The sequence below is a fragment of the Mobula birostris genome, chromosome 9 (genome assembly GCF_030028105.1).
Source record: "Mobula birostris isolate sMobBir1 chromosome 9, sMobBir1.hap1, whole genome shotgun sequence".
In the NCBI taxonomy this organism is placed as follows: Eukaryota; Metazoa; Chordata; class Chondrichthyes; order Myliobatiformes; family Myliobatidae; genus Mobula; species Mobula birostris.
The window spans coordinates 64370685-64396706 of NC_092378.1; the positions used below are offsets into that span (position 1 = coordinate 64370685).

General features: G+C 42.2%; 1 protein-coding gene across 1 annotated transcript in view; it reads right to left on the reverse strand.

The window, feature by feature from the left end:
- Positions 1-26022, reverse strand: part of tbk1 (TANK-binding kinase 1) — a 77768-nt gene that overhangs the window by 15757 nt on the left and 35989 nt on the right. The window contains exons 7-16 of the mRNA XM_072268187.1: positions 25635-25745; positions 25124-25303; positions 20101-20297; positions 17208-17266; positions 17009-17100; positions 11695-11796; positions 9184-9262; positions 4315-4436; positions 3685-3761; positions 2440-2479 (exon numbers count right to left, since the gene is read on the reverse strand). Of these exons, the coding sequence (XP_072124288.1) occupies positions 2440-2479; positions 3685-3761; positions 4315-4436; positions 9184-9262; positions 11695-11796; positions 17009-17100; positions 17208-17266; positions 20101-20297; positions 25124-25303; positions 25635-25745 (1059 nt within the window). The remainder of the gene's footprint in view (positions 1-2439; positions 2480-3684; positions 3762-4314; positions 4437-9183; positions 9263-11694; positions 11797-17008; positions 17101-17207; positions 17267-20100; positions 20298-25123; positions 25304-25634; positions 25746-26022) is intronic.

The following is a 26022-nucleotide window of genomic DNA, read 5'->3' on the forward strand; positions in this document are numbered from 1 at the left end:
TATACTACCTTGAGATTCATTTGCTTCCAAGCATTTACAGGAAAAAAATAGAATCTGCAAAAAAAATGCATAAACAAAACTGGCAAATTCCAATGTGCAAATAATAAAAAAAACAGAGAAAATTAGTTGTAAAGAGTCCTTGAGAGTGAGTCTGTATGTCACAGAATCAATTTAAAGTTATGGTGATTGAAGTTATCCACGCTGGTTCAGGAGCCTGATGGTTGAAAGGTAATAACCATTCCTGAATCTGGTGTGCGGGACCTCCTTCCTGATGGTAGTGGCCAGAGAAGGGCCCAGCCTGGATGGTGGGGGTCTTTGATGATGGATGCTGCTTTCTTGTTTCAGGAGTCCTTATAAATGTACTTAATGGCAGGGTGGGCTTTGTCTGTGATGGACTCCGCTGTATCCACCACCACTTAATGTAGTCTTTTCTGTTCCTGAGCTTTGGTGTTTCCATACCAGGCTTGTGATGCATCCAATAAGGATACTCTCCACTGTGCATCTATAGAAGTTTGTCAAAGTTTTTAGCGACATGCCAAATCCATGCACACTTCTCAGAAAGTAGAGGCACTGCTGCATCTTCTTTGTGATGACACTCGTTTGCTGGTCCCAGGACAGATCCTCTGATACAATAACGCCAAGGAATTTAAAGTTTCTGACCCTCTCCATCTCTGAACTCCTAATAAGGAGTGGCTCATGGACCTCCAGCTCCTTCCTCCTGTAGTCAATAATCAGCTCTTTGGTTTTTGCTGAGTGAGAGGTTGTTGTGGCACCACTCAACCAGATTTTTAACCTCCCTCGTGCATTTTAGTCGCAAGGTAATTTTAAGGAACAGGTATCGTTTAGGACACAGGTGGCGTTGTGTTGTAGACACTGAAATATGGTTCTCAGATCCCGGAAGGACGGACGGCTGTGTGTGCACGTAAAGAGGGACAGTGAGGTAGATTGCATCATTTCAGTCACAGCAGGATACTTTGCTGTAGCTGGTGTTTCTGGAACCAGGCAGCCAGAGCAGATTCTATTACCACAATACCAGCTGCAGGGTATTTCTATCTCCCTCTGTAATGCTGATTTTTATTTACTGAGACATAGCGTGGAGCAGGCCCTTCTGGTCCTTTGAACAGCACTGCACAGCAATCTCCCAATAGAACTCCAGCTGGATCACGGGACAATTTACACTGACTAATTAACCTACCAACCGATATGTCTCTGGACCAGAGCACATGGAGGAAACTCACACAATCACAGTAAGAATGTACAAACTCCTTAGGCAACAGCGGGAAGTGAACCTGTGTCGCTGGTATTGTAAAGCATTGGGCTAACCACTATGCTACCGTCTATCCCCTTTTGCATTCCCTCAATTGACAATAAGTACATTGACAAAGTTAGAGGGCAAAAAGATTAGCATTTTTTTCATTTTACACCATAGAATCCTAATGTCCTACAGCACAGAAACAGACCCTGCAACCCATCTAGTACATGGTGTCTTTACAACAATCTTTCTCAGAGGCATTATCAGATAAAAATGTCTTACATGAGGTACAAAGGCAGATTGGATCTAAGAGTCGGGTCTAAGGCAGGCATCTGGAGGAAGGAATCACAGTGAGAGGAACTTCACAGCACCGGTTGGGGCTGCTGAAGGTAATGGCAGAGCAACTAAATTCAAGGATGAAAGAGGTAAGAAATGAAAGAAGTCCAATTTCAGAGGGTTATAGGTTGAAAGAGATCAGCAATCCCCCACCCAGATACCCAAGGAGTTGTGGTGGGCGAGGGAAAGAGGGCTGCGGATACAGTAGTTGAAAGAATCAGAGAATTAGATCATTGCTGACCTGAGGACCAACAGGCAAAGAGACAACAGGACACAGTAGAGCAGAGGGCCACCTTTGCGAAATGTTCACCAATTGAAGGATGTAAAAAAGCTTTTCTTTGTTGTTCTGAACGCTGAAGGTGGAACTTTAAACTGCCCTTCCCCCTCTGCTCTCAGATTTCTGAATGGTCCTTGAACACTTCCTCTTTTGCAGCACTTCTTACTCACTCAGACTCAGTAATTTTTATAAACTGTACTGCACTGTCCTGCTGCCACAAACACAACAAATTTCACAACATATGTCACTGATAATAAACCTGGTTCTGAAAAAGTGATGGGAACTGAGAAAGTTAAATATACTTGAATCTGAAATACTGGCACAATGAAGATTGACAGAAGTTATTTATAAGCAAAGGAATGATTTTATCCTGCCTGCTTCTGTGGTTCAATGCAAATTATCAAGGGGTATCCTCTTGTAAAAGTCACAATTCTTGGAACAATCTTGAAAGACAGAAATCTATCATGACAGGAAACTGTCATTTTTATGAAACCTCAGTATGTAAAAATATCAACCCTTAAACATCTACAGCATTAGCAACAGGAAACAAACTTGGCACATACTGAACACTTACTTATCAAATTTGTGAATCTGTTCCTCATTGTATGGCAGTTCTGAAAGAGAAACAACACTCTGAGTATAATCCTTGTTTTGTAGAATCGTAGAGCAAGAGATTGGCCCATCAAGTCCATGCTAACTATAATGCCCACCCACTAGTCCTACATTACTGCATTTGGCCCAGATCCTACGCATGCTTCTTAAATAATACTTGAAGACAGGAAGTTCGGCAGATTCTGGAAACCCAGAGCAACACACACCAAATGCTGGAGGAATTTAGCAGGTCTGGCAGCATCTACGGAAATGAATAACTAGTTGACGTTCCAGGCCGAGATTCTTCACCAGGACTGCAAAGGTAGAGGGAAGACTCTTGATAAATAATATTTGTTGGATTAAGGTGTGGAATTATTACATCACCTTGTGGTTCAGCATTCCTGTGGTTGTTTGTATTGTTATATAATCACCTACATACACATGATTGTTCAGTGAATCTTCCAGTAATTATGGTTCAGTTGCCCCTCTATTTTTCTGGAAACTTCTTGGTTTCAGTGATGGTTGTCATATTACTTGAATCTGGCTATCTGATTGGTTAACTGTTACCAATGGAATTTTCCGTTATCAGTAGACTGGTAATGTGAAGGCCACACAACATTTAGTCTCTCTTTTCCTTTGTTTTCTCTCTCACTGTGATTCTTTTTTTGTTTTTGTAACACCTCAAAGTGATTGGAAGTAACAGTCTTATGACTCATTCTTGACTTCTGAATAACGCTTGGACTGTAATAGCATCAAGATGCAACACACTACTGAATCTGCCTCAATCACTTTCTCCGACAGCTCGTCCCATATTCTCACCACTCTGCACGGAAAAGTTACCCCTCTGGTCCCTTTTGCCCCACTCACCCTAAATTTATGCTCCCTAGAATTGGACCACCCCAAACCCTGGGAAAAAGAAAGTTACCAACCACTTTAACTATGACTCTATTAAATTTTAAGGTCACTCCTCATTCTCTGGAGAATACCAAGGTATATGTAATAAACAAGACAGATTCTGCAGATGCTGGAAATCCAGGGTAACACACACAAAATACAGAAGGGACTCAGCAGGTCAGGCAGCATCTATGGAGGGGAATGAACAGTCAACGTTTCGGGCTGAGACCCTTCTTCAGGTATATGTAAAACTAAATGCAATGAATAATTCTTAAGTAACAGATGGACCACTCTTCCACCACCCTGCCACTGAGTATTTCATAATGCTACTTACTGTGCATTGCTTTATCCTTTTTGAACTGAATATAGATTTCAGTTATCAAGTCCAGCAGAACCTGAAGTTTCTCAATGCTGGGAAGTAAAAAGAAAAAATCAGACATTAATGTGGTGATTTAACACAAGAGATTCTGCAAAGACTGTTAATCCACAGCGACGCGCGCAAAATTCTGGGGGACCTCAGCAGATCAGGCAGCATTTATGGAGGGGAATGAACAGTCGGCGTTTCGGGCCGAGACCCTTCCTCAGGGCTGGACAGGAAGGGGGAAGAAGCCAGAATAAGAAGATGGGGGGAGGGGAAGCTGGCAGGTGATAAGTGAGAACAGTTGAGAGGGAAGGTGGGTGGGTGGGGGGGGGATGGAGTGAGAAGCTGAGAGATGGCAGGTGGAAAAGGTAAAGAGGGGAAGAAGGAATCTTCTCACTTCATCCCCCATCCACCCACATTCCCATTCACCTGGTCTCACCTGTCACCTGCTGTCCCCTCCCTCCACCTTCTTATTAATTCTTCTCTCTCCCTTTTCAATATTGTAGAGTCCCAGTCGGAAATGTCAACTATTCATTTCTCCCTATAGATGCTGCCTGATCTGCTGAGTAACTTTATTAAATGTATTTGGAGAGTAAAGCTTACTTTTTGTCCACCGGGTGTGTCCCTGTTTGATACGTCCAGTGATCCGACAGCTGACTACCAGGCAACAATGCACCTTCAATGTCCTTCAGACTGTGGTTAATGGAATCCAAGGAACCTGCCAACTGCACAACAGTGTTTAATGGTCCAAGAGTAATGGAAAGAGACCAATACAGGGGAAATCAAATTGAAGAAATGGGTAGCCATAAGAGATCCTGTCTTTTGTGGTGGACAGAGCAAAGCTGTTCGCCAGTCTGTGTCAGATCTCACCAATACAGAGGAGGCTGTATGAACCGAACCATATCTCTTTTTTGCCAATTCAAAGAGCTCAAGCGATTGTGGAGAGTGAAGGGAAAAAGTCACAATTATTAACTGCAGCCTCTTTTAACCTTCCCCTGAAAGACTGTAACTGATGCCTACTTTTCATATTAACTCAATATGCCTGAAGTTAATTTGTCCAAGCAATACTCTACATATTGGAACCATAAACAAAACTCTATACCAGTCACTCTCATAAATATGCAGACTTCAAAGTATGAAGCAGTTTTCTAAAGTGTTGCCGCCTGGTAAACATTAAACGCAGGATTAATATTAAACTTTTACACCTTCATTAAAGCAGCAGCAGGCATGAAGCAGTATCACAGGCACATTGACTATATCCATCATGAAGGACACGCACCACCCAAGGTCTTGCTCTCTTCTAATCAAGGACCAACTTTATTCAGCATATACATTGACGTGTACAGTGGACTCCAGTTAATTGGGCCATTGGTTAATCAGCTGTTTATTTGGGACAACTCTTAAAGAACAAAATCTGATCAAGAAAATGTCTGGGATTCCCTTTGTTTATTTGAGACATTATGATGCTTAATTGGGACAGGAGACTGTTGCTGAACAGCTTCTAACTAGCTTCAGCCGTGTACATTTGTGTGGCCATTAGACACTACACCGTGCTTAGAACGAGCAGTTCTAAGTAACATCAGTGCATCTGATTGTGTTATGTTATCTGTTTGGGCCAATGGACACAGACTCAAAAAGCAGTGATTTTTGATAATTTTATTTTTTTATTTTGACTTTAAAAACACTTAGACCTTTACCAAGATGCCACAAAAAGATTTGACACTAGCCAAAAAAAAATTACCCTATCGCACTAGATTAAAAGCCATCTGCCTAACATTGAGTGGTGTTACAGTGAAAATGAAGATTTTGAGGATGCAAGGGTCGAAATCATTGTATCAAATCACCAAGGCAGGAAATATAAAGATGAGGGAAGTGATGAAGATGACACATCTGAACTTGAACTAGTGACGACACAGGATGCCAGGAAATGTATGGTTGGATTACGACATTACTTCATGCAAGAAGGCAATGAAGACAGTCTTTATCTACAGTAGGAGCCTGCACTGATTTTGTTCATTTACAGTCAATCATGTATGCCAACATCAGTGAACTTGAGACCAGGTGTCCGGGGACCTTAACCAGGCCAACCTCAGAAAGGCGCTGCCAAAGTTATAGCAACATGTCTCCTGCCCCACTAGAGGCCTGAATATACTTGACCACTGCTACACAGCAGTCAAGGATGCCTACGGTTCTGTCCCACGACCTCACTTCGGAAAATCGGACCATCAGGCCGTACTCCTCCTCCCAGCTTACAAACAGAAACTGAAGCGGGAGGTCACAGTCTCAAAAGTAGTGTCGTGTTGGACGGAGGAAACGGATGAGGTCCTCCGTGACTGCTTTGAATCAGTGGACTGGTTAGTATTCAAGGACTCGGCAGCTAACCTCAATGAGTATGCCTCAGCTGTCACGGACTTTATTTGGAAATGCACAGAGCACTGTGTGCCTTGCAAGACGATCTGGGTATTCCCTAACTGGAAACCTTGGATGAATTATGAGGCCAAGTCCCTTTTAAAGGCTAGAGCTGCGGCTTTTAGGTCCAGGGATACCAGTTGCTACACGGAATCCAGGCGTGAACTCCAGAAAGCCATTAAGGGCACTAAGAGGCAATATCGAGCCAAGTTGGAAGCCCAGGCTAACCAGAGGGATGCCGGTAGACTATGGCAGGGTCTAAATGAGATCACTGGGCACAAAGAAAAGGCTGGGAATATCAATAACTGTGGCACTTCTCTTCCTGACAAACTTAACGTATTCTACGCAAGATTCGAACAGAAGAGGAACGTTTTGCTCCCTCTGGATGAACCAGACATGGTGGCATCGAGATTCATCGTCACCGAGGAGGACATTAGAAGGGCCTTCCTGAAGATAAATCCAAGGAAGGTGACGGGCCCAGATGGCGTCCTGGGACGGGTTCTCCCGGCCTGTGCAAGCGAGCTAGCTGGAGTGTTTGCTGACATCTTCAACTGTTCCTTGCTTCAGTCTAAGATCCCCTCATGTTTTAAGAAGGCAACGATAATCCCAGTGCCAAAGAGCAAGGTGGCATGCCTGAATGACTATCGACCTGTGGCTCTGACATCAATTGCTATGAAGTGCTTCGAGAGATTGGTTATGGCACGCTCGAGAGATTGGTTATGACGCTTTGCAATTCGCCTACCGGAGCAACAGGTCAACGGCAGATGCCATCTCTCTGGCCCTACATTCCTCCTTAGAACACTGGGAGAATAAAGATGCATATGTAAGGCTCCTTTTCATTGACTACAGCTCTGCCTTTAATACCATCATGCCAAATAAACTGATTCCTAAGCTCCAGAACCTGGGCCTTAGCACTCAGATCTGCAGCTGGATCTTCAACTTCCTCACAGACAGGACCCAGGCTGTAAAAATAGGGGACAAGCTCTCCTCTACAATCACTCTGAGCACTGGTGCCCCACAAGGCTGTCTACTCAGCCCCCTGCTATACTCATTGTACACCCATGATTGTGTAGCCAAGTTTCTATCAAATTCAATATATAGTTTGCTGATGACACAACAATTGTAGGCCGTATCTCGGGTAATGATGAGTTTGAATACAGAGAAGAAATTAAGAACCTGGTGGCATGGTGCAAAGACAATAACCTATCCCTCAACGTCAGCAAGACGAAGGAATTGGTTGTTGACTTCAGAAGGAGTAGCAGACCGCACAACCCAATTTACATCGGTGGTGCGCAAGTGGAACAGGTCAAAAGCTTTAAGTTCCTCGGGGTCAATATCACAAATGACCTGACTTGGTCCAACCAAGCAGAGTTCACTGCCAAGAAGGCCCACCAGCGCCTTTACTTCCTGAGAAAACTAAAGAAATTTGGTCTGTCCCCTAAAACCCTCACTAATTTTTATAGATGCACCGCAGAAAGCATTCTTCAAGGGTGCATTGCAACCTGGTATGGAAATTGTCCTGTCCAAGACCGAAAGAAGTTGCAGAAGATTGTGAACACGGTGCAGCACATCACACAAACCAATCTTCTGTCCTTGGACTCACTTTACACCGCACGCTGTCGGAGCAGTGCTGCCAGGATAATCAAGGACACGACCCACCCAGCCAACACACTTTTCGTTCCTCTTCCCTCCGGGAGAAGGCTCAGGAGCTTGATGACTGGTACGGCCAGATTTGGGAACAGCTTCTTTCCAACTGTGATAAGACTGCTGAACGGATCCTGACCTGGATCTGGGCCGTACCCTCCAAATATCCGGACCTGCCTCTCTGTTTTTTTGCACTACCTTACTTTCCATTTTTCTATTTTCTATTTATGATTTATAATTTAAATGTTTAATATTTATTAATTTTTAATATTTAATATTTGTAATCCAGGGAGTGGGAAGCACAAAATCAAATATCGCTGTGATGATTGTACATTCTAGTACCAATTGTTTGGCAACAATAAAGCAGAAAGTATAAAGTTATAAAGTATCAAAAGAACACAGCAGCATACACTGGATGAATTCCTCCATCAATAACTATTAGGAACTAATGCACAATTTTATAGTACTGTAAAGGTATTGGTAGTGTTCTCATTTGTTCTGCATTTCATTTAAATACATAATTTGTTATTCAGTTAAACAGTACTTGTCTTTTTTTTTTATACCTTTTTAAATATTTCCATGAAACTTCGGCTAACTGGGGCAGCCACTTAATTGGGCCAAAATGTACTGGTCCCAACGTGTCCCAATTAACCAGAATCTATTGTGTGTGGAATTTGCTGCTGTGCTGGCATGACGTACAACAAAAAAAATTCAACGATTTTAGAGAATAAAGATTTATATTAAAATTAAAATTAGAGGTTAAAGTATGGTCATTACTACCAATAGGAGGTGGTATAGGAGCCTGAAGACACACACTCAAAAGCTTTGGAAACAGCTCCTTCTCCGTCTGAATGGTCCATGAATCCATGAACACAACCTCACTATTCTTTTACAGTATTTACTTACTTATTGTAACTTTTAGTTTTTTTAATGTCTTACACTGTACTGCTGCCACAAAACAATAAATTTCACAACATACGTCAGCGATAATGAACCTGATTCTGAATCTTTCAAACCGCTAATACTCTCTGCTGAAGAACACTGTAACAGTACCTTCATTACACAGACTGCTTGGTTCAAGACGTTAGCACTGCAATGCCAATTAAATGAAGGCTTTGCCGAAGATCACCACATCCCAATTAAAGAATAGATGGCTTTAAAAATAGCCTAGAGGCTTATACTGAAACAAAATTCTCAACAAATATCTTTGGAAGCCAATGGAACATTTATTTGGATTGTTCTGGCCTTTACTAGTTATAGAGTCACAGAGTACTCCACCACAGAAACAGACCCTTTGGCCCATCTAGTCCATGCCGAACTGTTATTCTGCCAAGTCCCATTGATCTGCACCTGGACCAGAGTAACTCCATATCTCTCCCATCCATCCTACAAGCAGAATCATGAATGCTGATTACTTACACGGAGAAGCTTGTTGTGAATTTCGGGAATTTCATTCAGTTCTGATGGCAGTATGGTTGTCTGCAGCAAACTGTTGTACCTATCCAATAGAGGCAATGCAATATATTTTTGTCATTATACATCCCAACTATCCCGTTTGGAAAAAAATTAGACAATTCCAATAAAACATATTCTATTGCCTACTTAAGGGGAATTATTAAATGTCTGAATTACAAAGCTTGGAACTCTTATAAAGTTTTCTGTTTGTTCTTGCAATTACAGGATATAATTAATTACACAGTGGCTACTGGACAAAAATCCAGAGATACCAGTCCAAATCTCAACACACAGCTAGAAATTAAATTTTATTAATTAGATCTGAAGGAAATAAAAACATTGGTAAGGTGACCAAGAAGCCAACAGTTTGTGGTTAAAAACCCATCTGGTACACCATCTTTTGCACAAGGAAATGAGTTAGTCAGATCTACTTGCAAATTCAGACCCTCAGAAATGTGTTCCCCCAAAACAGCCAAAAAAGATGCATGGTTCAGGGACCGACAGCAATCCTGACAACATTCTATGTATACAATAGCAGTTTTTTTTCAATATTTTACAATCTATCTTAAAATAACAGAATCTTGTTTTTCATGAAATTAAATAACTGAAAAATACGGTCCATTTCCCAGGAATGAGACCCTCCTGTATCAGGTCTGTAACCTGCATGGATCATACTTGTATGGAAAGCAAGAGGTGGAATCCAATTTATTTTCTGTTTAATCTCAAGAAACAAACGGCAAATAAAACCCACAAATGACTACTTGCACAGTGATGTAGTGGTTAACTTTAAAACTTCACACCACCACCATACGCAATCAGGGTTCAATTCCCACCGCTGTCCGTAAGGAGTCTGTACGTTCTCCCGACGACCACTGGGGTTTCCTCTGGGTGCTCCAGCTTCATCCCACATTCCAAAGACACACAGGTTAGTCAGGGTTAGTAAACTGTGGGCATGTGAAGTTGGCACAGAAGCATAGTCACACTTGCTGGATGTGCCCAGCTCATCCTCGGACTGTGTTGATTGCTAACGCAAACAACACATTTCACTGTACGCTTCAAAGTACATGTGACAAATAAAATGTGAAAATGGGGACACCTCCCTCTCCCTTGCCAGGGAGAGAGAGAACTTTTGGGTTGTCAAATTTCGGATGAAATGCGAAGCTTTTGGAGTAACTTTGGTCTGTGTCTTTGCTGTTGCTTAGCACACGCTTGGGCTCGGTGATGGTACGGATGCGCGCTTTCTTTTTGCTGGTGGCGGGGGGGAATCATTGCTCGCTGCTGCATACGCGTGGGAGGAGGGAGCTGGGGGAGGACTTTGGGGTTCTAACATTTAACTGTCGTTCATTCTTTGGAGCACTTCTCTGTTTTCGTGGATGTTTTGTGAAGAGAAAGCATTTCAGGATGTATATTGTATATCTTTCTCTGACATTAAACTTGACCTTTGAACCTTTGAAACTAACCTTTACTCTTAACAAAATTTAGTTTGTTTGCAAAAGTTGCCTATAACAGCAGTTGAAGGAAATAATATAGTAAGTAATTTTAATACTTAGTCAACATTCTAATTTCTCCTGCAACCACAGGTTGTGTGTTTTCAACCCCCACCGTGCCTTCTGCAACTTCTTGATATCCCGTCCATAACTCCTACTCATTTTTGATGAAACATCATGCACTGACATTTTCATTGCTTTTCCTCTGCATAGTCACTGCATCGTCCAAGTATTTTCTTTTTTGAGATTTCTCACATCTACTCCATTTTAGACTCATTAAAGACAAATGAATCATTCAACAAAATTTTTAAAACACGTACATACTTCAGCCACTTTATTCAATGCCTCTTGTACCTAATATGTTGGTCACTGAGCGCATGTTTGTGGCCCATCCACTTCAAGATTCGACATGTTGTACATTCAGAGAAGCTCTTCTGTACGCCACTGTTGTAACATGTGGTTATTTGAGTTATTGTCGCTTGAACCATTCGCCTCTGACCTCTTTCATTAACAAAGCATTTTTGCCCACAGAGCAGCCGCTCACTGGATTTTTTTTTTGTTTTTGCACCATTCTCTGTAAAGTCTAAGACTTACTGTATGTGTGAAAACCACAGGAGATCAGCAGTTTCTGAAATACTCAAACCACCACATCTAGTACCAACAATCATTCCACAATCAAAGTCACAGATCATATTCTTCCCCATTCTGTTGTTTGTTCTGGACAATTTAACCTCTTGACCATGTCTGTAAGCTTTTATACATTGAGTTGCTGCCACATGATTGGCTGATTAGAGATCTGCATTATTGAGAAGGTGTACTGGTGTACCTAATAAAGTGGCCACTGAGTATATCTTGTGAAGACAGGAAGCAATGAGGAACACCCATTCTCATCTCCAATGCCTCCCTTTACAAGTCTCTTCTGCTAGCTTAGAGCAAAATCTTTGTCAAATAATAAACATTTAGCTGTGACAGCAAGACCAACACTTACACATTCCTGGCTCTTTCCACAGTGGTGATGCAGTGATTTAGCTTCAGAATCACTTCAGTCTTCTTGTGTAAAGTCTCACGAAAATTGTCCATGATGATCCGACTAGGAGAGAGAAGGAGAAACTACAAATTACATTTCAAGTCCATTGGGAGAATACTGTACGTTTTGGTATGAAGTGCACAGGTACTTGATATGGGTAGGACAGGAGAGTGGGAGGAAACCGGAGCACCTGGAGAAAACACACATATTCGATTGGGAGGAATTTCAAACTCCTTACAGAGGATGCCAGGATTGACCTCTGAACTTTGACGCCCCGAGCTGTAATAGCGTCACTCTAACCGCTACACCACCGTTCTTGCAGGCATTCACAGTAGAATAAAGAAATACACTGAGTGGATCTGCAGGAGCTGGGTCAAATCTTTAAGTTTCTTGTGTGTTGCTTCAAGTTTGTTTGATACGTTTGCAATTTTCATCAGTACGTTAACACGTCAGGAAATTTGGGAGATAGAACTGAAGCTTTAACGACACCACGGAGGCACAAGAGACTGTTGGAACCAGGAGAAACAAACACCTACTGGAAGTCGAGCAGAATCTGTGTGAGGAAAGGAATTATCAACACTTTAGGAAGAAACGCTGCATGTTTTCAACCCCAAACATCAAAATTTCTTTTCCTTCCCCACAGATGCTGTCCACCTGCTGAGTTCCCCCAGCAGACTGTCGATCTAATGACAAATTCAGGTCCTCAACACTAAATGCTAGCCTCACAGGTAAAACAATATTTAGCAGCATTTTCCTTGTCCGTGCGGAATTGATGGCACAGAACATGGAGGTAATTTGACAGACTGAGGTGGTCACCAGACTCAACGTTACTCAGCTTCCAGTCAAGGTGGGGTTGAGCTGCAGTCTCCGTTGAGGTCACGACTCAGATTTAGTTGTTCTATAGATTCGTGAGGATGATTTTGAGGACACAGAGGGGAATTAGGGGTCAGGTCAGCATTTAGGGACAGGAATGTGGGGAATCTAGGATTCTGCTCTGTGCTTAACGGCCAGCAACAGCATGGGCAAAAGACACCTGTGAATGGATGTCAGGCTGGCAAGCACTATGGACAAGAGCTGGTGCCCCCACCTCTCAGCAAGCTCCCCCTCCCCCTCATGGGATCGCAGGTCTATGCGATCAGGAAGTCCAACAGCCAATGACCCTCTAGGTAAGTGAATTGGCAAGAATGGAGCTGGAGGCCTAGAGTTCGCAGTTGCGTCATCGGCGAGTCCTGGGGTCAATACCAAAAATCAAAGCCCAAAGATTGATCAGAAGTCCGGTGGTTGAGGCCCAACGGTCGAAGCCCTGAGCATGAGAGTTCATTATGGAAGTCAGAGGACCGACATCTGCAGTTCCGCAAGTTCAATGGAGGCTGGAGGCAGCCTGTCCTGGGGTTAGAGGACTGCATGTGTGTGGGTGAGTGGGTGGGTGGGAGGGAGGAAACGGGGGGGTGTTTTGTTGCTGTTCTGACAAACATTGTGGGAATGTTAAGTAGGCGCAGGAACAAGCGGTAACACTTGCAGGCTACACCTAACACATCCTTAGGTGTGTTGGTAGTTTTTGCAAACTCTACCTTTCACTGTGTTTCAATGTACTTATGATGAATAGATTAATCTAAATCTGAAATGTCTTTACCCTCCTGTGCAGGTATTTTCCATTCAATCTTAACAACCAGGACTGAATATATTAACTGCAAATTGATAGGTAAATTCACTACCGTCAATTGCCCCTAGGGTGTAAGTGAAGGGCAGATCTAGGGGGTAGTTAATATAGGTCAGGAGAGTGTTTGTGAAAAAACAGGGTGGAGGATGGTCATCTGCACCATTTTCCCTTATCCCTGACTTTGCTACCCTCTCTTTTCTGTCCTTCTGCCCATCACCTTCACCTGCCTCCTCTGGTTCCCCAACTCGTTCACTTCATTCCATGGTCTACTGTCTTCTCCCATCTGATTCGTTTTCCTTCCCCACCTATCACCTCCCAGCTTACATTATTCCCCATTGTTCACCCTATCCCCCAGCGTCCTGCCTCCCCACCCTCACCCATCACCTGCCAGCTGGTACTCCTCCACCTGCTGTTTTATTCTGACTTCTGCCACCTTCCTTTCCAGTGCTGATGAATGTTCATGGCCTAACCCTTCTACTGTTCCGTTGATGCTGCCTGACCTTTATTGAGGGGTCAGTAGTGGAAACGTTGAGCAGCTTCAAGTTCCGGGGTGCCAACATCTCATAGGATCCATCCTGGGACCAAAACTGTGATGGAATCATGAAGAAGGTACACCAGTGACTATATTTCATCAGGAGTTTGAGGAGATGTGGTATGTCGGCAAAGAGTCTAGCAAACTTCTACAGATGGTGGAGAATATTCAAACTGCCTGGTGTGGATGCTCCCATGCACAGGCTCGACAGAGGCTGTACAGGGCTGCAGACCCAGCCAGTTCCATCACCGGCACTAGCCTCCCTACTATCCGGGACATCTACAAAAGGCGGTTCCTCAAGAACCTGGCATCCACCTTGAAGGACTCACCATCTAAGACCTGCCTGCTCTACTACCATCACAGAGGTGGTACAGAAGTCTGAAGATGCACACTCAATGTTTTAGGAACAGCTTTTTCCCCTCCACCAACAGATTTCTTAATGGTGCATAAATATTACTTCATTATTCCTCTTTCGCACTATTTATTGTTTCTTATTGTAACTTAGTGATTTTTTTGTCTTGCATTGTACTGCTACCACAAAACAACAAATTACATGATATGTCAGTGATTATAAACCTAATTCTGATCTACAAAAAAACTCCATCACTGCATTTCAGCAGCTCTCAAGCAGATGATGGATATTACACAAGAACACTAAGGGAATGTCTGCTCCAAAACCCATCGTTACCCCCTCACTCTCTCAGGTGGATGGGACAGACACAACGACATTACTTTGAAGATAAGCAGGGCAGTTACCTAAATGTCCTGGTTATTAACAATCCCTCAACAGATATCAGTAACCCAGATTGTTTGGTTATTGACATATTGTTATTTTTAGCAACTTGTTCTGTGCAAATTAACAGTGACATTTCCCAATTACAATCATGTTTACACCTCAATAATATTTCATCAGCTGCAAAGTGCCTCGGGACACTCCAAAAGGAACATCTAAAGAGCTATTCAATTGTAGCCCTTTTTGATGTATCATGATATCAAATACCTTCAGAGTTTATTGTGTCCAAGCAACCTCTAGCCTTGAAAGGCAAAAATGAACAGCCAGAATTAAATTAGAACAGCTAATGCTCAAAAAATAAATCTTATCCCAGGGAATGCTCTCTTCTCACTGCTGCCACCAGGAAGGTACAGGAGCCTCAGGACTTGCACAACCAGGTTCAGGACAGTTATTACCCCTCAGCTATCAGGCTCTTGAAACAGGGGGGATAACTTCACTTGCCCTATTATTGGATTGTTCCCAAGACCTATGGACTCACTTTCAAGGACTCTCCATCTCATGTTCTCGATATTTATTGCCTATTTATTTATTATTATTCCTTTCTTTTTATATGTGCAGAGTTTGTTGTCTTTTGCATACTGGTTGAATGCCTAAGGTGGTGTCATCGTTCACTAATTCTGTTACGGTTATTATTCTATTCTGGATTTATGTCCATAAGGAAATTAATCTCAGGGTTGTACATGGTGACATATACGTACTTTGATAGTACATTTACTTTGAACTTCATGCTCCTCACTTAAACTTAATTATATTTTAGCAATTTTACATTTGGGTGTGGAATTTTATGCTTTTTTTGCTGGTCGGGGGGGGGGGGGTCGTTGCTTTGCTGCTGCTTATGCGTGGCAGGGGGAGCTTTGGGGTTCTAACATTTAACTGTCATTCATTCTTTGGGGCACGCCTCTATTTTCGTGGATGTCTGTGAAGAAAAAGAATTTCAGGATGTATGAGGGGTGATTGATAAGTTCGTGGCCTAAGGTAGAAGGAGTCAATTTTAGAAAACCTAGCACATTTACTTTTCAACATAGTCCCCTCCTACATGTACACACTTAGTCCAGCGGTCGTGGAGCATACAGATCCCTTCTTTGTAGAAATGGTCCACAGCAGGGGTGATTGATAAGTTCGTGGCCTAATGTAGAAGGAGATGAGTTATACAGCTCTAGTTACATGCACGTGCAGTTCAACTCTTTGAGTGAAAACACAGAAAGTTTGAAGTTAGTAACTCATCTCCTTCTCCCCTAGGCCACGAACCTATCAATCACCCCTGCTGTGGACCACTTCTGGAGGTCCAAGACACCGACCTCTACAAAGAAGAGGTCCACGATCGCTGTTAAGTGTGTAAATGTAGGAAAAATAAATGTGCTAGGTTTTCTAAAATTGACTCCTTCTACCTTAGGCCACAAACTTATCAATCACCCTTTGCATATTGTATACATTTCTCTGACATTAAATGTATCAAATGAAACCTATTGAATGTGAGGTGGCAACTTGGATTAATACAGCACCATTTACACAGTTTAGAAATCATACGGGGCTTCACAGAAACATCCCTTGACAAAATCTAACCCCAATTAAAAGGTCAGTTTACTGCTTCCTTGGTCAAAGGCAGCTGCTTTACATAGCATAAGGAAACCAAAAAGCAGGAGACAGCAAAGCATAAATACAAGATATTCTGCAGATGTGGAAATCCAGAGTAACGCATTTAAAATGCCAGAAGAACACAATCAGTCAGACAGCATCTATAGAGAGTAATAAGGAGTCGGTGTTTCAGGCTGAGACCAATCATACAGCCTGGTCCTAAAATGCTGGAGGTTGGCTATTAATATAAATATTGGAGTTGTCTATGTGAGGCAATATACAATGCACTGTTAAAAATAACATTTCAGAGTGTCAACATGTATTTAAGATAACAGTGCTTCCGAGAGTGTCACATGTTTATTATGTTGCCTGCAGAAGAAAACTGAGAAAAGCAAATTTTCGGCATATTTTTGTAACCGAGAATCAGAGTAGCCACGAGAACCACGGTTATTGTGACACCATTACAGCTCGAGACATCAGAGTTTGAAGTTCAATTCTAACGTGGTCTTGTACAGAGTTTGCACATCCCTCTCCAAGAACACATGGGTTTCCTCCGGGTGCTCCGATTTCCCTTCACGGTCCAAAGAAGGACTAGTTAGTAGGTTAATTGGCCATTGTGATTAGGCTCGGGTTGCTGGGTGGTGCAGCTCGTTGGACTGGAAGGGCCAGTTCCACACTGTATCTTGAAATGAATAAAACTGAACTATTTACTCACATTAACCATCGGACACCCTTCCGCACCAGTTCCTGATAGTGCAGCAGCGAGGCGGCTAGCTTTCGTATTTGGCATACAACACCTTTAACGTTCTAGGACAGAAGATCCAATATTCAGTTTGACATTTTCTCAAGGATTCTGTGCTAGTGTTGACACTTGCAGGAAATCAGTACTAGAGTAAAATGAAGACAAAGCTAACCTTTGTACAGGAGGCGTCGAGGTCCAAATCATAACGAGGATGCAAGCTTGGAAGGCAGGCTGCAATAGAAAAGATGACCTCATATTGATGCAATCATGAATACCAATGCAGATCTGACCTTGCTTTGGATAAAAGTAGGTTTTCTGTAATGTTCATCCATAATGTAAATGCATAATGTATACTGCAAAGACAAACATGGTCTTTTCACATTACGACCAACAGGGGGGAAATACAGAGCCTAAAGATGCACACTCAACATTTTAAGAACAGCTTCTTCCACTCCGGCATATAATTTCTGAATGATCCATAAACACGTGAACACTACCTTGTAATTCCTCTTTTACGCTATTTATTTTATTTCTTATTGTAATTTATAATAATTATTTTTGTGTCTTGCTCTGTACTGCTGCCACAAAACATTTCACAACATCTGACTGATAATAAACCCGATTCTGAATCGATTATAATGTGATTGGTACATTGGCGAATGCTATTTCCATAATATGGGCTGCTGAATGGCAATAGAAAAAACCTGTTCAAATTTGTTTTAAATGTAACTTCAGCCTGACTTTCTGTGATAAGAGGTTTCTTAGAAATGTAATTATCGTGCTATAGCAAAACTACCTGTGCCAGAAATAAATGTGCACCTAGCAGAAGTGAACGAAAGGGTCAGAGGCCCGATGTCTGCAAGTCCAGGCAAGGGAATGGTGGTTGGAGGCCAAGAGGCAGCCTGTGCTGGGGTTGGAGGGTTTTCTGTGTGAGTGGGTGGGCAGGAGGATTGGAGGAAAGGGGCTTGTTTTACTGTCACAAACACAAGAAGATCTGCAGACACTGGAAATCCAAGCAACACACACAAAATGCTGGAGGAACTCAGCAGGCCAGGTAGCATCTATAGAAAAGAGTAAACTGTTGATGTTTCAGGCTGAGATCCTTCATCAGGACTGGAAAGAGAGAGAAGTCAGAGTAGGAAGGTGGAGGGAGGGGAGGAATGAGTTTCACTGTTATTGTTAATGTTTTGTTGCTGTTGTTCTGTTGTTGTTGCTGATTGTCTTATTCTGCTGAACACCGTGGGTATACCATGTTGGCACTGGCACATGTGGCAAACTTGTGAGCCTCACCCAGGATGTCCTGATATTGTGTTAGCTGCTAACGCACACATTTCACTGTTTTGATGTACCTGTGAATCTGGAAAAGTCCCACAGCTGTGCACAGAGGGACGAAAGAACAAGAACGGGTGTGATCTGGTGTGCTGAAGATGGATTTCCCCTACATTCCCCTGAAGATCATAAATGGAGACAGGATTTGGATTCAGCTTTCCCTGCTACGCTGACAGGCAGAATGGCTGGAAGCCTGGTGTTTGCCAGTCTGAGAGTCCCGGGCCAAGGACTGGAGGTTAGAGGCCCAGAGGTGGTCTGTCCTGGATTGGAGGCCCGTGAGGGGCTTATTTTGTTGTTGTCTTTATGGGCATGCTTTGCTGGTACCAGAACGAGTGGCTGCACAGGTAGGCCGCCCCCAGCACAGGCTTAGGTTTATTTTTTATTGATTTAATTTGTTTTTATTTAGAGGTACAGCATTTGGGATGTGGGAGGAAACCGGAGCACCCAGAGGAGACCACATGGTCGTAGGGAGAATGTACAAACTTGGTACAGAAAGTGGCGGGAACTGAACCCAGGTTGGTGATGCAGTAATAATGCTATTCTAACTGCCACGCTACCGTGCTACCTGTAAATTGTGTTGGTTGTTATCAGAAACAACACGCTCGCTTCGATGTACATGTGGTAAGTAAATGAATCTGAAACCATCCATTTCAGTGGTCAATCCAGGCTTTGAAACCTCCCTGAGCAACAATTTAGTTCAAGGCTCTTTCCAAGTTACAGGCTTATATTAAAATTAAACGCGTGGTTTGTGTGCCCAGGTTTCTCTGACAGCCATTGCCATTGAGATGGACAAGAGCAGGAAGTACGTGAGGACACCCTGTTCTGTCTGGAAATCTCATCACTCATTACTGGGTCCACACTCTGCAACTCCCTGTTCAACTGCGCTATGAGATTACCTGAATCCAAACGATTGCAATGGAAGTTCACTGCCACCCGCTCAAGGGAAGTAAGGGCCAGATAAGAAATGCTGGTTTCGTAGGCAATGCACAGATCCTGAAGAAGACACGAGACTGCCGATGACAGAATCTAGAGCAACAAACAATCTGCTGGAGGAACCTAGTGAAGTATAGGGGGTTTTGACCAGAAATGTCAACAATTATGAGGGGTATTGATAGGGTAAATGCAAGCAGGCTTTCTTCCCCGCCCCCCCCCCCCCCCACTCCCCTACTGAGGTTGGGTGAGCCTAGAACTTAAGGTCATGGATTAAGGGTGAAAGGTGAAATATTTAAGAGAACCCTGAGGGAGAACTCCTTCACTCAGAGGGTGGTGAGAGTGTGGAATGAGTGGCTAGTGGAAGTGGTGGATGCGGCATCGAATTCAACATGTAAGAGGAATTGGATAGGTACATGGATGGGAAGGCTATGGTTCAGGTGCAGGCTGATGGGACTAGGCAGAAAAATGGTTCAGCACATGGAAGATGGGGCAAATAGCCTGGTTTGGTGCATTAGTTTTCTGAGACTCTAATTCTTTTCCTCACACAATCCGCAGAATGCCTCCAGTGAATCACTTTTTGTACAAATCCTGAATAAAGATGCTGTTGACAGAGTTATTGATCTGAAAAGTTAATCATACCCTTTACAGCTGCAGCCTGACTTACTGAATGTCTTGCATTTTCTACATCCAGAATCTTGTTATTTTATATATAAAATCACTAATTGTTTTCCAATCCCATTACTAAAAAGACAAGCTACTCGAAATGTACTTCTGATCACAGTACTTTACAACATTCCACATACGTTCCTCGAAGATCAGCCCGATTACATTCACAGCTTCTCTGCTGGTAAGAAACAGAGGATTATCCTCAGACGTTCTGGGGAAATGTTGGGCTTGTACATTAGGATCAAGCTCGAGAGATCGGCCCTCAAACATCAGCTCCTGAAGATCGGGTGCGATGTCCGTCTGCTTATAGACCAAGTCAGAAAACACATGGGCCCTGTAAAGGAAGAGAGAAAATTATTTAACTGCATGGTGGAAGTCAGAACTTTATATACAGCAGTTGTATTGTAAAATTGTGGCAATAAGCAGCATAAAATTTACTTTATAAAATCACTAAGGATTTTACAACTCACATCCTCAGTATTACTCATTGACACAATTTGCCTTCTTTGCTTGTCAGTTTTTGTTCATAGTTTTTATAGATTCTATTGTACTTCTTTATTTTTCTGTAAATATTTGCAAGAAAATGAATCTCTTGGTAGTATAAAGTAACATATACATACTTTGCTAATAAATTTACTTGGACTTTGATTCACTAAGCTGTTTGAATGAAGAACATGCGATATCAGACTAAGGTAAACTGTTCGTCAGGCCTACACCACCATTCAATACAATCATGACTGACCCTGTTTCTGACTTCATCTCCATTTACCTGACCAATAACTGTCAAGTTCAATTCCCCATCAGTCCAAACTCGAGTCGTTACATATATTAAAAAAATAAACTCATTAAGCCATCTCTGGATACATTTAATAACTCAGCATCCACAGCTCTTTTGGGTAGAAAACACCAAAGGAATAAAACCCTCATTGGTCTTTAGAAAAGTCTATATCTACACACACGTACACCCCCAGAAGATAAATCCAAATACATTCCCAGCTTCTCTGCTCCCAAGTATCTTCTGACTCATCTCAGATAAATCTTCACCTGGCTGACCATTCATTTTGAGATGATGGCCCCTTCCATTGGTGGAAACACTCTCACAACATGAAACTCACAGAGCGCCCTTAAAATCTTGCACACTTCAATGAAATGCCATATTCTAAATGCCAGAAAGTTTAGCCCACCCTGCTCATAATTCACAGAATAGCCAGTGAATACTTTCCTCATTCAGTATGACATGATGTGTATGCATACGCACAATATAGCCCATGTATTTAGACATACTTGCACACATGCCCACAGGATCTCACAATTTTTCATTACAATTACCACATACCCAGCCATGGCCTCCTCTACTGCCATGATGAGGTCACGCTCAGGTTGCAAGAGAAACAACTCATTCTTTTCTATATGAAATCTCCCTTAGCTGACAAATTGCCCCTGCACCTAGCGTCACTTTATGTACACACTATCAGTCTATGTAGATAAGCTAATCTTATGTACAGTGGCATGCAAAAGTTTGGGCACCCTGGTCAAAATTTCTGTTATTGTGAATATCTCAGCGAGTAAAGATGAACTGATCTCCAAAAGGCATAAAGTTAAAGATGACACATTTCTTTCATACTTTAAGCAAGAAAACTTTTTATTTCCATCTTTTACAGTTTCAAAATAACAAAAAAGGAAAAGGGCCCGAAGCAAAAGTTTGGGCACCCTGCATGGCAGTACTTAGTAACACCCCCTTTGGCAAGTATCATAGCTTGTAAACGCTTTTCGCAGCCTGCTAAGAGTCTTTCAATTCTTGTTTGGGGGATTTTCGCCCATTCTTCCTTGCAAAAGGCTTCTAGTTCTGTGAGATTCTTGGGCTGTCTTGCATGCACTGCTCTTTTGAGGTCTATCCACAGATTCTCAGTGATGTTTAGATCAGGGGACTGTGAGGGCCATGGCAAAACCTTCAGCTTGCACCTTTTGAGGTAGTCCATTGTGGATTTTGAGGCGTGTTTAGGATCATTATCCTGTTGTAGAAGCCATTCTCTTTTCATCTTCAGCTTTTTTACAGACGGTGTGACGTTTGCTTCCAGAATTTGCTGGTATTTAATTGAATTCATTCTTCCCTCTACCTGTGAAATGTTCCCCGTGCCACTGGCTGCAACACAAGCCCAAAGCATGATCGATCCACCCCAGTGCTTAATAGTTGGAGAGGTGCTCTTTTCATGAAATTCTGCAACCCTTTTTCTCCAAACATACCTTTGCTCATTGTGGCCAAAAAGTTCTATTCAAAAGGTTCAAAGGAACATCTAAACAAGCCTGATGCGTTTTGGAAACAAGTCCGGTGGACTGATGAAGTTAAAATAGAACTTTTTGGCCGCAATGAGCAAAGGTATGTTTGGAGAAAAAAGGGTGCAGAATTTCATGAAAAGAACCCCTCTCCAACTGTTAAGCACGGGGGTGGATCGATCATGCTTTGGGCTTGTGTTGCAGCCAGTGGCATGGCGAGCATTTACTAGTAGAGGGAAGAATGAATTCAATTAAGTACCTGCAAATTCTGGAAGCAAACATCACACTGTCTGTAAAAAAGCCAAAGATGAAAAGAGGATGGCTTCTACAACAGGATAATGAACCTAAACACACCTCAAAATCCACTACCTCAAGAGGTGCAAGCTGAAGGTTTTGCCATGGCCTTCACAGACCCCTGACCTAAATATCATCGAAAATCTGTGGATAGCCCTCAAAAGAGCAGTGCATGCAAGACGGCCCAAGAATCTCGCAGAACTAGAAGTTTTTGCAAGGAAGAACAGGCGAAAATCCCCCAAACAAGAATTGAAAGACTCTCAGCTGGCTACAAAAAGCACTTACAGGCTGTGATACTTGCCAAGGGGGGTGTTACTAAGTTCTGACCATGCAGGGTGCCCAAACTTTTGCTTCAGGCTCTTTTCCTTTTTTGTTATTTTGAAACTGTAAAAGATGGAAATAAAAAAGTTTTCTTGCTTAAGATATTAAAGAAATGTGTCATCTTTAACTTTATGCCTTTTGGAAATCAGTTCATCTTTTACTCACTTAGCTATTCACAGTAACAGAAATTTTGACCAGGGTGCCCAAACGTTTGCATGCCACTGTATATATGGCCTCTTCCAATTACTTGTACATTGTGTTTGATAGGATTGCTTTTATAATTACATTTATTGACCTTTTTTGTTTTTTTATTGTGTGTGTTTTTTTAAACGCCGCATCAGATCCAGAGTAACAATCATTTTGTTCTTCTTTACACTAGCGTACTGAAGACTGACAATAAGCAACCTTGAAACTTGATCTTGCTGTTGAAATTGCAATTCTTCCCCCTAATGGTCGTGACATGGCTTTGCATTTCTTTTAAGTTTTATATCCACTCAGTCTGTGATGTGGGGAAACTTCACAAATCATCGGTGAACACTCAGCAAGTATTGCCAGTAAACTACAGTATAGCATCAATAATTTTGTCTAAATCATTAATATGGGGATGGAATCAAAAGTAATATCCTGCCCAATCATTCTCCTGCTCACTGTTTCCAGTCAAGATTCAAAATTGGGGCTTATTGTCATTCTTTAATATACACATGTAAAGGAGAATGAAATAATTGTTACTCTGGATCTAATGCAGCACAAAAAAAAACACAATAAACATAAAGAACACAATAAAAAACAAAATCAATATAAATACATAAGATTAGCTTACATACATAGAATGATTGCATGTACGTAAGTGACATTAGGTACAGGAGAATACAGTGACTGACGGGAAATGATAAAGTGTGAACAAGTGTGAGGCTGTGGTGGACAAAACACTTGATTTTAACAAACTAGCACGTTAGCTCTCTCACACACAAACATATTACAATGATGAGAACTTAACTATCATTTAAGATATGTAATTAAAATGAAGACAGAATTATATGTAATATCCTGCCCAATCTTTCCCTTGTTCACTGTCTCCACTTGAACATAATACTTGATTTTTTAACTAACAGCGAATAAACTAACACATTAAGGTCTTTCACTCACACACACGCAAACACAAACATGTGACAACAAAGATTAGAGTTTAACAAGGAAGTTAGTACTTCTCTCAAAATTAAATCAAACCATAAGGGGGTTCAGCAGTACCTACGGAGGCCGTGTAATCAGTAGCATTTCATATTGTGAACCTTATTAAAGTGGTAAGAGTCACATCCTAAACATCAACACAAGAGATTCTGCAGATGACAGCCATCTTGACACATATACACACACACACACACGTAGACAAAAACAAAGCTGGAGGAACTCAGCAGATCAGACAGCATCCCTGGAGGGGAATTAACAGTCAATGTTTCTGGCCAAGACCCTTCATCAGAGCTAGACAGGAATGGGGCAGAAGTCAGAATAAGATGGAAGGAGTACAACGTAGCAGATGATGGGTGAAACCAGGTGGGTAGGTGGGGGACGGGAGCTGAAGTAAGGAGCTGGGAGGTGATAGGTGGAAGAGGTAAAGGGCCGAAGATCTAATATGAAAGGACAGCGGGTCATGGAAGAAAGTGAAGAAGGAAGTGTAGATGAAGAGAAGACAAGGGGTAACTAGAATGAGGAAAATAAAGAGAAAAGGAAGGAGGCAGAGAGTTTACCAAAAGTTTGAGAAATTAATGCTCATGCTATCAGGTTGGAGGCTACCCAGACGGAATATGAGATGTTGCTCCTCCAACTTGAGTGTGGCCTCATCGTGGCAGTAGAGGAGGCCATGGACTGACTTGTTGGAATGGGAAAGGGAAGCCAAATTAAAATGGCAGGTCACCGGGAGATACTGCCATATGTAGCTAACAGAACAAGGTGCTCAACAATGCAGTCCCCCATCCATTGATTTAGAAGGACAATTTAGAAAGATAACTTCATTAATGTGAACATAAATAAGTAACTGGTTATTAACTGGAATACAACAAAAGGAAAAGTTGCCTGTTCTGATATCAACATCTATTAACTAATCAGACAATTAGTCACTGACTAATTTACTAACAAACAAGAAGAGGCAAAAATATTTTTGTTTCTCCATTATATAGTTTCCAGACAAATGCACAAAGAGTTGTGAACAGAATTCTCACGTGAAAGCTTGCAGACCTGAGATAATTGTGAGGTTTCTCATTTCAAAGTACGTACGTGTTGTAGCCTTGGATGTAAATCTTGTGCAACGTGACTTGCTGCAGAGAGAAGACGTGGATCACGATTCGGTGCAGAACGTCATTGGTTTCTGCGAAGAACTGATCAAATCCCCAGCACTTCTCCTGGTCGGCCTCGAGGATATTCGCCAGGATTGGTGTCAGCAAAGACTGCAGGCCTCTGGCAGAGAAAGAGCAGTAACATTATCCAAATTGAACATAGAACAGTATAGCACAATACAGGCCCTTCAGCCCACAATGTTGTGCTCACCTTTGAACCTACTTTATGGGCATGCGGGCATACTTTCAGCACCAACATAGCATACCCTCACCTTACTAACCCTAATTTGTACATCCTTGGAATGTGGGAGGAAACCGGAACACTCAGTCACTGAGACAAAATACATACTCCTTACAGACAGCGGTGGGAATTGAACCCTAATTGTGATCGCTGGCACTGTAAAAGCATTAGGCTAGCCACCATACCAAATCAGCGTCAAGAGCAGACTTACCTAGAAAGGTTGCAAGATATTGGTAATTCGCGGTGCCAAGTTATTGGTCCGTTCTCTGATTTCTGAACTCCAGATACCGTTCCAGAGGGTTTCTCGGTAATTATTCTGTACCTAAAATTGAACAGTACAATTACTTCCTCAGATAGGAGAATATGTCACAAAGTCAGGTGCCGTTAACTGTGCAGTGGCCAAGAGCCAAAGGATTTACACCATGCCTTTAACACAGGGAAGATCAAGTGGAGATGGAGCTGGGAGCAGGAATGAGAAGAATTAGAGGAACAGATAAGGTGTGATAAAAAGGCAACATCCAAAGACTATCTTTCAAAGTATGTTTATTATCAAAATATGTATATGTCACCATATACTACCTTGAGGTTCATTTTCTTGC